This window comes from Pteropus vampyrus, unplaced genomic scaffold, assembly GCF_000151845.1.
Source record: "Pteropus vampyrus isolate Shadow unplaced genomic scaffold, Pvam_2.0 Scaffold66, whole genome shotgun sequence".
Classification (NCBI taxonomy): domain Eukaryota; kingdom Metazoa; phylum Chordata; class Mammalia; order Chiroptera; family Pteropodidae; genus Pteropus; species Pteropus vampyrus.
In genome coordinates, this window is record NW_011888847.1 from 8,077,386 (window position 1) to 8,091,799 (window position 14,414).

The following is a 14,414-nucleotide window of genomic DNA, read 5'->3' on the forward strand; positions in this document are numbered from 1 at the left end:
CCACTTAAAAGACGTAAGCAAAGAGCTTTGAAGTTCAAAGACAGAGGAAATCAGAAGAATTTGAGTAAGTCAGAAAGGTTCTACGTCATTGGTACTTAGGTGATCTGGAAGGACAGACGGATTTTTGTCAGAAATAGAGGTCATAGTGCCTTCTAAGCAGAGGGAACAATGTGAGAAAAATGCAAATGCCAGAAAGTGTGGGATCATTTTAGAAAGGATAAAAGCATTACATTATTGAAAAGAAGAGAATGTTTGAGCAGTAGGAGATGGAGTTGGCCAGGTAGTTAGTGCTCCGTTATGCAAGGACTTATGTGCCAGACTTCAGAGCCTGAGCCCAGTTCAGTAGATTCAGACCATTACTACACTTGCCACCCTTGTCTGAACTGCCCACCAGTGTGTTGTATCTCATCTGGACTTTGGTAATAGCCTTCTAACTGGTCTTCCTCTTCTTCATCTTTTGAGAAGTTCTGCAGCCACTTCTCCACCTTGCAATCAAAGCAATCTTTTACTATCAAACCACGTCACCCTCCTGTTTATAAAACCACTGATCATATTCTGTATAAAGTCCAGATCTTCTACCATGGCCTGCAAGTTTGATCATGATCTGGCCTCTGCTTTTCACTCTGACCTCATCTCACACTCCTGCATTTACTCATTCTGTTCCAGCCACACTATATTTGCTGTTCTTGGAATATATTGAGCTCATTCTAGCCCCAGGACTTTTTTTGCTGTTCTTTCTTACTAGCATATTCTTCTCCCAGATTATGACATGGCTCTGCATTCACTTCTTCCAGATCTCTGCTTAGCTATCACAGCCTTAGAGAGGCTGTTTCTTTTTGCTTTATTTGTCTTCAGAGTACTTATCTCTATCTGGCTTTGAATCATTTGTTGGTTCATTCACGCATGTGTGTGCGTGCGTGTGTGTTTTCATTTTTAGGTTTTCTTTCTTTCTTTGGCTATAAACTCTATGAAAGCTGGAACTTATTCATTGCTATAACCCCAGAGCTGGTTGCTAGTTATCAGAGAGAAGGATGTAGGTAGCTTGTAGGAAGCATCGAAGGCCGTAGGTGCAGATGACATGATATAAGCTATAATTTAAGAAAATTAATGTGGAGCTAGAGAATGACCAAATTGAAGACTTTGACAGAAGTCTAGATAGCTAGGGCCTAGATCAAATTAAAATCCAAGCTCTAGTCCCTTTTCTCTCCTTTTTCTTGTTTCTCTCATTATTCCATAGAGCTGCAGTAATGTCAAGGTGTGCAGTCTTCTGTTATTTTTTTCTCTGTTTTGAGCTGGAGGGGCTTTCTTTGTATTTTTTTCCCTAAGATTATAATTGCACAATTGATGGCACTCTGAACTAATAAAGAGGCTGCTTACTTTTGTTTGCTCATTTAAAAATTGCAGAAAAGTTAAAAATAAATAGAAAGCCTTTGGAAGGCAGTATTTCTACTTCCTTATTGAAAATAAAGTAGTTATCATCTTTGAATTTAGGTCAAGAAGCAACAGTGGCTAAAATGCTACTAGGTCATTATAATGGAAAAAAAGTCGGTTTTTTCCTTTCTATTTAGAGAAAAACCCAGTTCTTCCCAACTATGTGTTTCTTTCTTAGGAGTTGTCTTTACTACTCAAACAGAACATTTCACTTCTGACATTTCCAGTCACCAAAAGTGTGGAGATTTTTCCCTACAACAAGCAATTCTCTCTGACACCAACTAGATGTTTTACAATTTAACTCAATTCTGACACTGTCTACCTGGAGTATCATCAGATCCCACAGATTAAAGGGCTCAGTCCCACAAGACTGTGTCCCCTCACCCCCCAGTACATATACACACACACAAACTTTAAGATGCCAGTTGCAAGCTCCTGATCAACTGGCTCTAGATTGGAGATTCCAAAGACCCCCTCCTTGGGTTTGATTAATTTGCTAGAGAGGCTCACAGAACCCAGGAAAGCACTTTAACTTAACATTTGCCAGTTTATTAAAGGAGATAATGAAGGATACAGATGAACATCTAGATGGAAGAGACGCATAGGGCAAGGTCTGTGGGAAGGGTGCAGAGCTCCCATGCTCTCTCCGGGGCACCACTCTCCCAGCACCTCCACATGGGTTTACCAACTCAGAAGCTTGCCAAACCGTGTGCTGTTGGGACTTTATGGAGGCTTCCTCACATTGGCATGATCGATCATTAACTCCATTTTTAGCTCTTCTCCCTTCTTCAGAGAATGAGGGCGAGGCTGAAAATTTTAGGCTTCTAATCATGGCTTAGTCTTTCCAGTGACCAGCCATCATCCAGGAGCCCACCTGGAGTTGCTTCATTAGAACAGAAGACATGCCTATCTTCCCAGGAAATTAAAGGTTTCAGAAGTGCTCTGTCAAGAACTGGGGTCAAAGACCAAATATTAGAACAAAAGATGCTCCTAGTGCTCTTATCACTTAGAGAATTATAAGAGTTTCAGGAGCTCTGTGCCAGGAACTGGAGACACAGACCAATATATAGTTTCTGTTACTCACAGTCATGCAGACAGGTGACATTTTAATTCTGTAGGCCTGTGGCTAGTTGTTTATATCCTGAATGATTCTAAACTCTGGGCAGACAAATTAAGTATAGACAATCTCATATACTAAGCAGCAAGGTATAGTCTACATACCAGCACTCGTTTAGCTGATGAAGATTTGGAGATTTGTTTTTATTTTTAAACAGGAAATAGCAATCAAGTTTAAAATACAATACAAGGAGTTGAAAATGCCAATGTAAGATAGCATTTAGTGCAGTGACAGTGTTCGATCAGTAAGAAAATAACATTTAGATGAAAACTAATATATCACTTTCATAATAACGTTCATATTATGTTGATAGCAGCTTTTTGCAAGGCAGAACATTTTATAAAGTCAAATTGCCTAAAAAGTGGACAGTAAACTTTTCTATGGATATAATTAAACATTTTAATAAGCTATACTTTAAATTTTAAGTATTTCTAGGTCTAAAGCTGCCACTTATTTTAAATATGTATATTACATGTGCTGTCTGATAAAACGTTTACTACTTTAACTAAAATGTTCTCACTTTGAAGGGAGCCAACATTCTGTTAACGGATAACGGTCATGTGAAATTGGGTAAGTAAATTAAAATTTGTCATTTGTGCAAATTTATTTCCAAACTAGTAAGTTTATATTTTCCTCTGTAGGACTAGGTTTCCCCTCCCCTAACAGCATCTATGTATTTTTAGGTGGAAATCTCAGTGTGGGCTATATGTAACCTCCTTCTATTTGGTTCCTCTTAAGTGGAGATTGAGTCTGCCCTTCACATGTGACAGATTTGGTGTAACAATATAATGAAATAATAGCCTTTGAAAATTCTTTTACCTCTAACCTCAGGAATGTGACTTCTAATAAGAAATCTGTACATAATTACATCATAACGAGAAAACAGGGTAAACAAAAGCCAAAAAATCAATAATGCCCCAAATCCTACATTCTTTATATGACCTTTGAAAATAAAATAACAGTACTACTTATATAAGAGTATAATTTCAATGCTGAATGTTACTTTATTTCACATTGTAACTTTTGGTTATCAAGTTATGATTAAAATAGAATTCAGAACCTTAAAAATTTACTTTGAAAGTTTAAGATAGGAAACATGTACGGTATAGAAGTTTTATAAACCAAGTCATATCTGTTAGATAGTAAATGAAATATTTAATAAATATAAAACAGTATTTCAAACTATATATTACTATAAGAAATAAAAATGCATAATATTTATCTTACAAAAGTGAGTAAAACTATAGCCTACAATAGATTTAAAAGTATGTATCTAATTAACTTATAATAAAATTTTCATAAGCTGCCTCTAAGTACAAGAAAATCAAAAAACTATTGATGGCTTAGTAAACAGTTCCTATCAGCAGCTTAATATTTTGTGTCACTATTATGTGCCTCCCTCAAAGATATCCTACATATATCTTAGTTGATAAGGACTTAGAATCTATCATTAAAAAACTAGAAAATATTAGAACTTAACATACTTAAAGAAAAGCAACAAATCCTATGTAAAAATTAATTTCCTTGTAGTGATTGGTATTGGTACTAGAATGTATTGCTAAGGTAAGGTTTTTGGGAATACTCTGTTTGGCTATCTTTTATTTAATTAATTAATTTTTACAGTTTTCAATTACAGCTGACATTCAATATTATATTAGTTTCAGGTGTAGATTATAGTGGTTAGACATTTATATAACTTACAAATTGATCCCCCCGATAAGTCCAGTACCCACCTGGCACCATGTGTATTTATTACAATATTATTAACTTTAATCCCTATTCTGTACTTTACATCCCCATTACTATTTCATAATTGACAAATTGTACTTCTTAATCTTTTCACCTTTTCTACCCAACCTTCTAACTCCCCTCTCCAATCTGGCAACCATCAGTTTGTTCTCAGTATCTATGAGTTTGTTTCTGTTTTGATTGTTCATTTATTTTGTTTTTTAGATTCCATGTATTGGGTGTCTTTTCAAGCTAGATAGCTTTACCAATAGATTTATTGATTTATTTGATGTCAGTCATTATGGGTGTGACAGGAAGTGAAAGGAATATATTACTACTTAAGGTCCTTTCTAGTGTATTTTTTAAATTTCAGGTCCTGGGAATTTGAAATTTATTATTAAATCCATCAGGTCAGATCCTCTCAGCTGTCTCTTCTCATTAAAATTATTTGGTCTTGACTTTTGCTGTTATTTGATTCATGTGGAGATATATTCTATTTGGCTATAGTACATACACAGACTTCTTTGTGATATTTTTGTGGTAGTCTGTTAAAGTAAAAATTTTTAATGTGATGTGTGAGAATATCTCAATTTCTGTGAAATTAGTTTAAATGCAAATAATTAAACAATTCTTCTCATGTTGCCTTTAATAATTTTACCTTCAGTTTTCTAAATGTTTCTCATTTTCTTAATAGCTGACTTTGGAGTATCTGCACAGATAACAGCTACAATTGCCAAAAGGAAGTCTTTCATTGGTACACCATATTGGTAATTGTATTTTAATTGATAATTTAACTATTTTTTTCTGTCACTGAATACAGCATTTATTAAAAAATAGATTGAATGGTCAAAAATTTTAGGATAAACAGACCAAAAAGGTCATCTGTAGGTTAAGTAATTTAGGCATATAGTCTCATGGCTGGATTACACAGCCAAAGAATATTCTGCCATGTCAATTTCCATTTACTGGAAAAGGCTCTAAAGATTGATATGTCTTTAGGGAACCTCAATATAGTTTCAGCTTTGCTAGAATCTCACTCTTCACTTTGCTAGAAGAGCCTGCACATAGCCATGTGTCTTCACAGGTGTTTTTATTTATATCTATCTCCACCCGTTTCCAGTCCATATTTTGACTAATCTTTCAACATTACATTACCCCTTCCAACAGCAGTAACCCTTTTGCTCAAAAGTTTTTGACATATCTTGGTTGCATACAAATGAAATACATATTTCTTGGCATTTGGAGTCTTCCATGGTCTGGCCTCTCTCTGCTTCATTAATCTTAAATCCTACTAGGTGCCTCCACAGACCTTCCTTTCTCGCCATATTTGTCCGCTGTTGTCTGCTGTATTCTTTAATCATTCTATAAAAATTATTCATTATTTATTCAATAAATGTTTTTTACTACTTACTGTTAGATATGCTGTTAGTCATTGTAAATATAGTGGTGGACAGGTATAGAACTTTTTTGTTCCCACCATTACTTCGAGTAACAGCACACTGGAAGTTTTAACATTCCTTCAGCTTAAGTGCCAGCACTTCTCCAGTGCCCTCCTAGACTGCCTCATCAGCCATGGGGTAGCAATAATCTGGATGACTTATTCTCATATTTAGGATACGATATATATCATTTTTTGGATTTTTTAAATGTAAAACATATATTTTTAAAGTTAAACAGTGCTAAGGGGGCTTATAAAAACATCTAGTTGTGTCTTCTGCCATCTCTAATGTTATCTGTTATTATTTATAGTCTTTGTGCTCTGATAGGTGAAAATTTTACTTCTCTTCATTCATCATCCAAAATCTTATCCTTTCAATGTACTTGCTGAGTCAGTTATTATACTAGTATTACATTTGCTACCCTCAAAAAATTTTTTTCTTATATTTAATAATTTCATTTTTAATTTGCTTTTTTTAAAATCTCTGGCTAAGACTTCTCTACCTTTTCACATTTTGTAGTTCTGTAAGATGCCTGTATATCATTTCCCATATCATAAAGCCTATCAAATTATCTGTCAGTCCTGATTTTAGTTTAGTTTTGTTTTTTTCTTATAACAATCCTTCTTAGAGTCCTCTTCTCTTTTATTTCAATCTGAATTGTCTGTTCTTTGGGTCTTTTGCATAGCTTCTTTCTGAGAATTTTTCATCTTCTGCTTGGGAATCCATTTTCTAGAATCCAAGTCTTCCTCTTTCATGAATTACTCCCTCGTAGATATTGCTCACTTCCTGAGAAATTTGAGGAGTAAAGTTTTCGAGACTCTGCTTGTCTATCCTCACATTTAATTGATAATTCGGATGAATATAGAATTTTAGATTGGAATTTTTTAAGTATTGCTCTTAGTCTTTTCTCTGACGCTGATGGGAAGTGTGATGCCATGAGGATGCATGGTCTTTGTATGTAATTGCCCCGAAGAGTCATTTGTAGCGGTTTGATAGTCCATGATAATGTGCCTCAGAATCTTTTTGGGTGTAATTTTTACTTTTATTTGTTGGACTTGGCATTTTTACTTTTTAATCAAGAGATCCATGTCTTTCCGTTCTGGGAAGTATTCTTGTACTATTTCTTTGATAAATTTCTTCACTATACTTTTTCCTGCTCTGTCTTTCTGGATCTCATTAGTTATATCTCGAGCCACTTGGATTAATCCATTAATTTTCTTAAATTTTCTCTCACTTTTTAAAAATATTTTTTATTCTATTTTCTATAAGTTTTCTCTACTTTTCAGTCTCAAGCTTTCCTGATGGAGGCTTCCTTTAGACGACTCATAGTCCTTATCTTCTGGTTCACATTGAAGAGCAAGGCACTGAAAACTGATTCATAGCTCTGTATGCCTGGGAAGTAGCATGTAAACCTGGTGTTTACTAGAACTTAGCGAGTGAAAGAAGCTGGGGAAGTCATTGTTACAGATAAGGGACTTCTACTGCCCCCAACCTGCTCTCCTTTGTTCCTGGTACTCTTGAGTCTGAAGTCTCTCTTGTTCAGTTTCTCACAGTCTTTATCCATTGGAGATGGAGAAGGAGCAATTGCTGAGCTTTAATGGATGAGAGGAGGAATCTGGGGGACTAACTTCATTTTTTAGACTTGACACTTTCTAATGTACGTGTTTTTAGTCCTAACTTCAGCCCTGCTTCTATAAGTTTGTAATCCTATTGGTCAGCCTTTCTGGGACTCTTAGGGGCTAAGAACCAGCTAAGCTGTAATCTAGCTATCCATAAAGTTAGAACTGACATACTTTGCAGTTCACTTTTCTTATGATAACTCAAATATTAATAGAGCTACTTTAAGATTAAAAAGATTTGAAGACCAAGCATATGAAAGTTAGAGGAGTTTTTCTGTTTTGTTTTTTTAACTTCACTGACTTACAAATATATATATGTAAGACTAATTTAAATCACTCTTTTGATATCTAAGAGTTGAGATTTTTATCTTATTTTCAAAACTTTTTAAGGATTTTAAAATCTTGATACTTGAAAATCAATATAATCATTTAAATCAGTCAAATACAAATTTATGGAGGTATAACTAGAGTAAGACTATAAGAAAGTTAAAAGAAACAAAATACTGAGTTTGGGCAACTTTCATCTGAATAAATATATTTTTAAAAAGCAGACACTTTCATAACTTCTCCACCATTATAGTAAAACTTTAAAAAATGCCAATTAAGTTTATGGTAAATATGAGTTAAGTAGTAAATGAAGATTACTGGTGCTCCAGTAAATAGTTTTGGTCAAGTGAAAACAGTAAAAAGCCAGATTATATAGTTTATTGATCTAAGAAGGTAGAGCTAAAAATTATAGATTATTTACTACAAGATGTTATTTCTCTATAGAGTTTTGCTGTACAGAGGAAGAAAGATTGGGGTGTGGGCAAATTTGGAATATATTGCTGTTTCACAATCGTAAACTTTTATAAACCTTTATAGCAAATAGTATACTAACAAATCACCAGTAGGGGCTTGAGATAGAGAGTCTTATGAGATATTGAGATCTTAGGATAGGTGGGCCTGTTAAGTACTGCATACTTATTTTTTAGATATCAAGGCCTAAGTAGATCTCAACTTAGTGATAGTTCCATGTGCCTCTGGTGGAAATATGAAGAAAACTATAATAAACATAAGTTTTTTTTTTCTGGAATATTTTCTTCAGGATGGCTCCAGAAGTCGCAGCCGTTGAGAGGAAAGGGGGGTACAATCAGCTCTGTGATCTCTGGGCAGTGGGGATCACTGCCATAGAACTTGCTGAGCTTCAGCCTCCTATGTTTGACTTACACCCAATGAGGTCAGTGTGTCATGGTAGAACCCTATATTTAAATTAACAGGTCTCCTTTCCCTAGTATTATTTATGTCATGAACAAATAATATTCTTAGTCTTGCTTTACCTTATTTGGGAATAATAATAATAGAATTTGTTGTTGATTTTCAGAGCATTATTTCTAATGACAAAAAGCAATTTTCAGCCTCCTAAACTAAAGGATAAAATGAAGTGGTAAGTACTTTTGTGTTATTTACTTTTTAGTCATGAGCAAAAAAAGAACTGAAATTTAAAAGTGTGCTTTTTTAAATTTCTTAGGTCAAATAGTTTTCATCATTTTGTGAAAATGGCACTTACCAAAAATCCCAAAAAAAGACCTAATGCTGAAAAGTTATTACAGGTATTTTTGCACTGAACTATGTCTTTTTTCAAAATATAAAAATGTCATCCAGTGAGATTTCTAGTAACTGTTCCGTACTATATTATTTTCTTTTTAAAGCACCCGTTTGTCACACAACCTTTGACAAGATCTTTGGCAATTGAACTATTGGATAAAGTGAATAATCCAGATCATTCCACTTACCATGATTTTGATGATGATGATCCTGAGGTAGGAGCTGTTTTACTAACTAGTATATATAACACATACATATATATGTATGTACATCTCAAAGTCAATTTTTTAAAATTCTGGGTTTATGTAAAATAAAGCTAGTTTAAATAAACTGTTGAGGGAACAATGAACTCTTTTCAACTTTGTCTCTCCTAGGGAAGTCAATGTGCTGGAGTTTTCTTCTTAGCTATAGACATATTATCTGAAAATGGCAAAGATAGAATCATCTAATCTACTTGTTGAAATTACTGCAGCTATTTTAAAGTAGTCATTTGAGATGTTGCCAAATAAATTGTCCACCATAAAAGAGAATGCCAGTGGAAAGCACCTAAATAAGATGTTAGGATATACTTAAAATTTCTATTTGGTTTTCTTCTCAAAAAGAATCACTATGCCACTTCATGAATTATTAGTGGTTATTAGAAGTATAAGATTGACTTTTTGGTTACTAAACTCCTACTTATCCACTATGTTTAAAAATGAGCTAGTGCAGTTGCTAGAGAATGAAATAACTCTATCTGTGTGGAAGCATTGATGTTATTGGAAGCCTCACTTCTGTTAGCATGTTTAATATTCCTTGGTCAGCTAATAATTGTGGCACCTTACACTCTATTAGACATGGCAGAATTCTTTTATTGGGTCTAAAACTGAAGTGGATAGCCTTAACTTGACTGGCGTTATGGAAGATACTTAAAATGGAGTAAATTTCATTGATGATGCTGTAGAAATGATAGCTCTCTCAGTGGTCACAGATTGTCTCAGAAAAATGGTCACAGCTTGTTGTGAATCAGAGAGAAGCTTTCTATCAGTTCACCATTGTTCTAGCTTGCAGTCTTTATACAACCGTGGTTAAATAAGCAATCTGTCCTTTCGTTAAAGGTCTAGGAACATAAAACATAAAACATAAGAAATACGAAGTATTATTAACCTTATAATTATACTAGGGGAGAATTTTTTGTTTTGCTTAATTTTGTTGTTAAAAACTTATGTTTTTTAAAGTCTTCTACAATAATTCAATATGTAGGCAGTCCTCGATTTGTCTGGTGGTACAGGACCATAAAGATACCATGTAAGCTGAAAACCCTACAAAGCAGTCTTAATAATCATTGGGGAAAATTATAATTGTTTTGTTTCAAGGTCAAATTATAATTGACCTTAAAAATGTTTGTCAAAATATTAAAAACTCTCTTACTGTCAGTTTTAAATGTATAGAGAAATGAAAAAGTTGTATTTTGTTCTCATTTTTCATGTTTGAGTAGTTTTGTGGACCAGACTGTGACTTAATTATGAAATGCTACATGTCACTGATTTTGTTCTTTCTCAGCCTCTTGTTGCCGTGCCACATAGAATTCATTCAACAAGTAGAAATGTGAGAGAAGAAAAAACACGCTCGGAGATAAACTGTAAGTGTATACTTTATACAGTTGATAATTTAAAATTGAAAAATAAGATTTCAAGTTGTAATTTTGTTACAGTATTTTTGCTTCATTTTCTTCCAAGTAGTTTTTCTTACTAAACCTTTATAAAGATAGAGTTTAATTAAGGCAGCAAGAATTTCATTTTCCTTATTTCTAAGGAATTTTTAGTATTGGGATAGGGGTAGATTTATGTTGTTACTGTTTGGGAGGAAGAACAAAGTTCCTAGAATAGGCCGGAGAGAAGAAATCAAGGCAGTGCTGTTTACACTTGTATATGTGTATAATTCACCCAGAGAGTTGTTAAAATGCAGTTTTTGATTCAGTAGATCTGGGGTAGAACCTGAGGTTCCTTACTTCTAACAAGTTTCCGGATTGTGTAGAAGCTGATGGTGCAAGTGCCACACTTCAGATATCAAAGAGAAGGAGAGGTCTACAAGCTGGCATAGCATCTGAGTGACCTGAGAACCTTTAAAAATGGATTCTCACTTTTCCACAGATCCTAATTCAGTAGGTCTTGAGTCAACCCAGGAATCTACCTTCTGAAATCTCTCTCCATGTAATCCTTATGGGCAACCAAGTTATGGGCTCACTGACACAGACCATTCATTCACATGGGATCCGGTTCCGTCAACTTCTCAAAGATATAAACTCTGTCAACAGGAATCTCTGGAATAATAGTGCCTTAACCTTTGTTTCCTTCTTAGAAGCACTAATTCCTTATGTACTTAGAATACTATTCTAGTGCAGTTAGGCTTGTGATAACACTTTTCTGTAAGGTTAAGATTTATCCTTAGGGAACTGAAATACAAAATGACCATAGTGAAATTAGGTAATAGGGTAACTTGAGATAACTACTATTAAGAGACAGTTCCCAATTTTTGGCTAGACTAGTAATGATAATAATAATACATTTCATACTTTAAGATGAATCCATTTCTTCAACTTAAAAGCTAAGTGTGGTAAGTAGGATCAGGCACTATTACCATTTAATAAAAAACAAAAAGAAATGCAGAGATGAATAGATTTGCCTGTGGAATGGAGTCATACACTAGGTTAACAGCAAGCCCTAGATCTCTTGATTTCCAGCCCAGTGGTCCTTCACAAACACTGCTCCATTTCAGAAACCACCTCAGCACACTTGTGTGGCCTTGAAACTGGAAGTCCTTCCTTTGAAATTTTGGCTCGAGCATGCACCATATATTAAGTTCTTAGGTAGTTTTGTGTAGACGCTACCTGGAAATGCTCTTAAAAGGAGAAAACTCTTAAATGCTGAGAAATGCTCTTAAAAGAAAGCATGATGCATTGTGCAGAAAGCCTAGGACTGGGATCTGGTGCTTGTTTGCCAGTGATTAGTTGTGTGACCATATAATCTTACCCTTAAAGCTCCTTTAAAGCCACATGATTTAAATTTGCTAATTTCCCCCAAAAGTATTTTTCTGAAAGTGACAACCTTAGTATATGAGCATTTCTCATTATTTTTCTTAATATATGAAAAGCAATTGCAAGGTGTCTATGTCAATTCTGTAGTAATACAAAAGATGATTAGAGATATCTTTGTGGTTGATTGAGAAAACTTCATCTGTTCAGCACTATTAAATCTAACTTAAAGCACTTTTTATCATGTTTTCTGATTCTATTAAAAATTATATTTTCAGGCCCTTCATTGCAAGGTGCAGTTATTTCTGGATCATTCTTTACTAATTTATATCAGTGGTTTTCAACTCCTAACTGCATGTGCCCATATGTGCTGTTTGAAACTAGATGCCTATACCTCAGTTTTTCTGAAATGCTGATATTGCCCTCTTTTTAATGGGAGCAAGTGATACCTGAGAGACATCTTCCCTGCTCCTCTCTTTGCCAGCAAGGAAGTTGTCATATCCTCTAGTATGTTGAGGTACCAACAGGATGAAAACCACTTTTTATAATGTGTGAGTTTGATTATTTGAGGCTTTTAAATCTTATGCACTGTTCTAATATCTGCTTTCTTAGGATGTTTTATGATTTCATGTACAATACAATACATAGAATAGTTAGTAATGCTATTGACCATAAAGACGGGCTTTGGAAAAATAATTTATTTTAATGATTGTGTATATTTGTTCCTCTTGATAATGTTTTATTTTTGTAATTATGTGGTGTCTCTCCATGCAACCAAGGTTTTCTCTTTGTTAAACTGAATAGTGTTTAGGCAACAAACCACTGACTCATTTGCAGAAAGATTACTCTTTCTCTTTTAGGAAGTCCCCTCTGCCTTCACTTAAGTGTTATGAGCAAAGCCTAGATTTAAGAAGAAATAATTCTGGGGCTCTTCTTGTCTGCCATAGTAGATTCAGTTTTGACCCAAAATGGCTAATGAAGAGTCAGCAAATGATAATCTTGGAACTGTCTCAAAGAAGCTAAAAAGGAGGTTTCATCTGAATACTAAAATATAAATTTATGGTGTGTGGCCTGACATACTTTCAAGGAGATGGTAGAGGAAACAAAGACCAATAGACAATTACGGATAAGTAGGGTTTTTTGACATTACTAAGAACATCATAAATAGCACTTCACTATAGAACGATTGACCAACAGTTATTTGACTGATAGTTGGAAGATCCTGTGGCAGAAACTGGTCATAATTTTAGGGAATTTGAAGAGAACAGAAAGTGATACCAGTGTAACACATGAAGAACGACTCCCCATAGGGACTTTGCTATATGGGCCCCCTTTCTGGGAAGGCATTCCCATAGAGTACAGGGGTATTGAATAGCTGCAGTTAGGGTTCTGTCCTTGTTATACAAGTTATTCTAAGACAACATCCCTACAGCCGTGCACTCGGTGATTATACGGTCTGGTAAGGAAAACAGGCATGTTTACATGGGACAATAACACAAGGCAAGTGGATGTACAAAACTATCCTTGAATAACTTTAAGATTAATTTTGTTATTTGATGACAAGTATAGATAAAAGCCATTCATTAGGTCTCTATCAAGGTGTAATATATATTAGTTTTAATACCTTGCTAAAAGTTATTTTGTAATCTTTGTTATGTGATCATATGTAAACAGGCATGAGGAACCCATTATTGAAAAGCGTACTTATATCTTTAAGGGCCAAAAATTGATATCTAGTCCATAACAGCTATAAAGGATATACACACTCGCACACAACTAGAGATTTTATAGGGCTGTGTTTCTCAACCTTTTTTACTTGTGCCTCATGTTACTGGATTTTCAAATCTCATAGTCTCCTATAATTGGTATTATTAGCATTCACAATTAATCATCATACACTAAGATAAAATCTAAATATAAAAGTGATTATACTTTGAAATCTCACTCATTTCCCTCCCTTGATAGAGAATTGCTGTTTTAGCTAAAGAACTTACTGGTTGAACTGCAGTGTATTTGTGACTGTGTTTTTTTTTCTCTTTAATATTTTATATTTATGCCTCTGCTTTTTGTCAGTGGTCTTGAATGCTGTACCCAGGTTATAAAAGCAGATAATGATAATGAGATATAGAAATTAGAGGTAAAGGTTGTGAAACATTCAGTACATTAGCATAGCAAGGAAAAAGATGAGTGTAGTATAGTTCATTTATGTCTGCTCCAGCTAGTTTATACTTTAGCTACAGTAGTGTATTAGTTATTTACTATTGTATGACAAATAATCCCAAAATTTATCAGCTTAAAACAATAAACATTTATTATTTCACACATATTCTGAGGCTCAGGAATCCAGTACACCTTAGCTGAGTGGTTCTGGCTCAAGGTCTGTCATGAAGTTACAGTCAGGATGTCAGTTGTGACTGCAGTCATCTGGAGGCTTGACTAGGCTGGAGGATTTTCTTCCGAGTCTGTTCACAAAGCTCTTG

The 14,414-nt window shown here is 34.5% G+C and overlaps 1 protein-coding gene across 5 annotated transcripts in view; it reads left to right on the forward strand.

Moving 5' to 3' along the window:
- MAP4K3 (mitogen-activated protein kinase kinase kinase kinase 3) overlaps positions 1 to 14,414 on the forward strand; it is a 141,889-nt gene that overhangs the window by 72,860 nt on the left and 54,615 nt on the right. For all 5 annotated transcript variants that reach the window (XR_002780689.1, XM_011361372.2, XM_011361373.1 and 2 more), the window contains 7 exons: positions 3,076 to 3,118; positions 4,971 to 5,043; positions 8,422 to 8,553; positions 8,698 to 8,760; positions 8,845 to 8,926; positions 9,026 to 9,136; positions 10,464 to 10,542. Coding sequence is in view for 4 of the 5 variants with exons in the window: in XM_011361372.2 (XP_011359674.1) it covers positions 3,076 to 3,118; positions 4,971 to 5,043; positions 8,422 to 8,553; positions 8,698 to 8,760; positions 8,845 to 8,926; positions 9,026 to 9,136; positions 10,464 to 10,542 (583 nt within the window). In the remaining variant the exon portion in view is untranslated. The remainder of the gene's footprint in view (positions 1 to 3,075; positions 3,119 to 4,970; positions 5,044 to 8,421; positions 8,554 to 8,697; positions 8,761 to 8,844; positions 8,927 to 9,025; positions 9,137 to 10,463; positions 10,543 to 14,414) is intronic.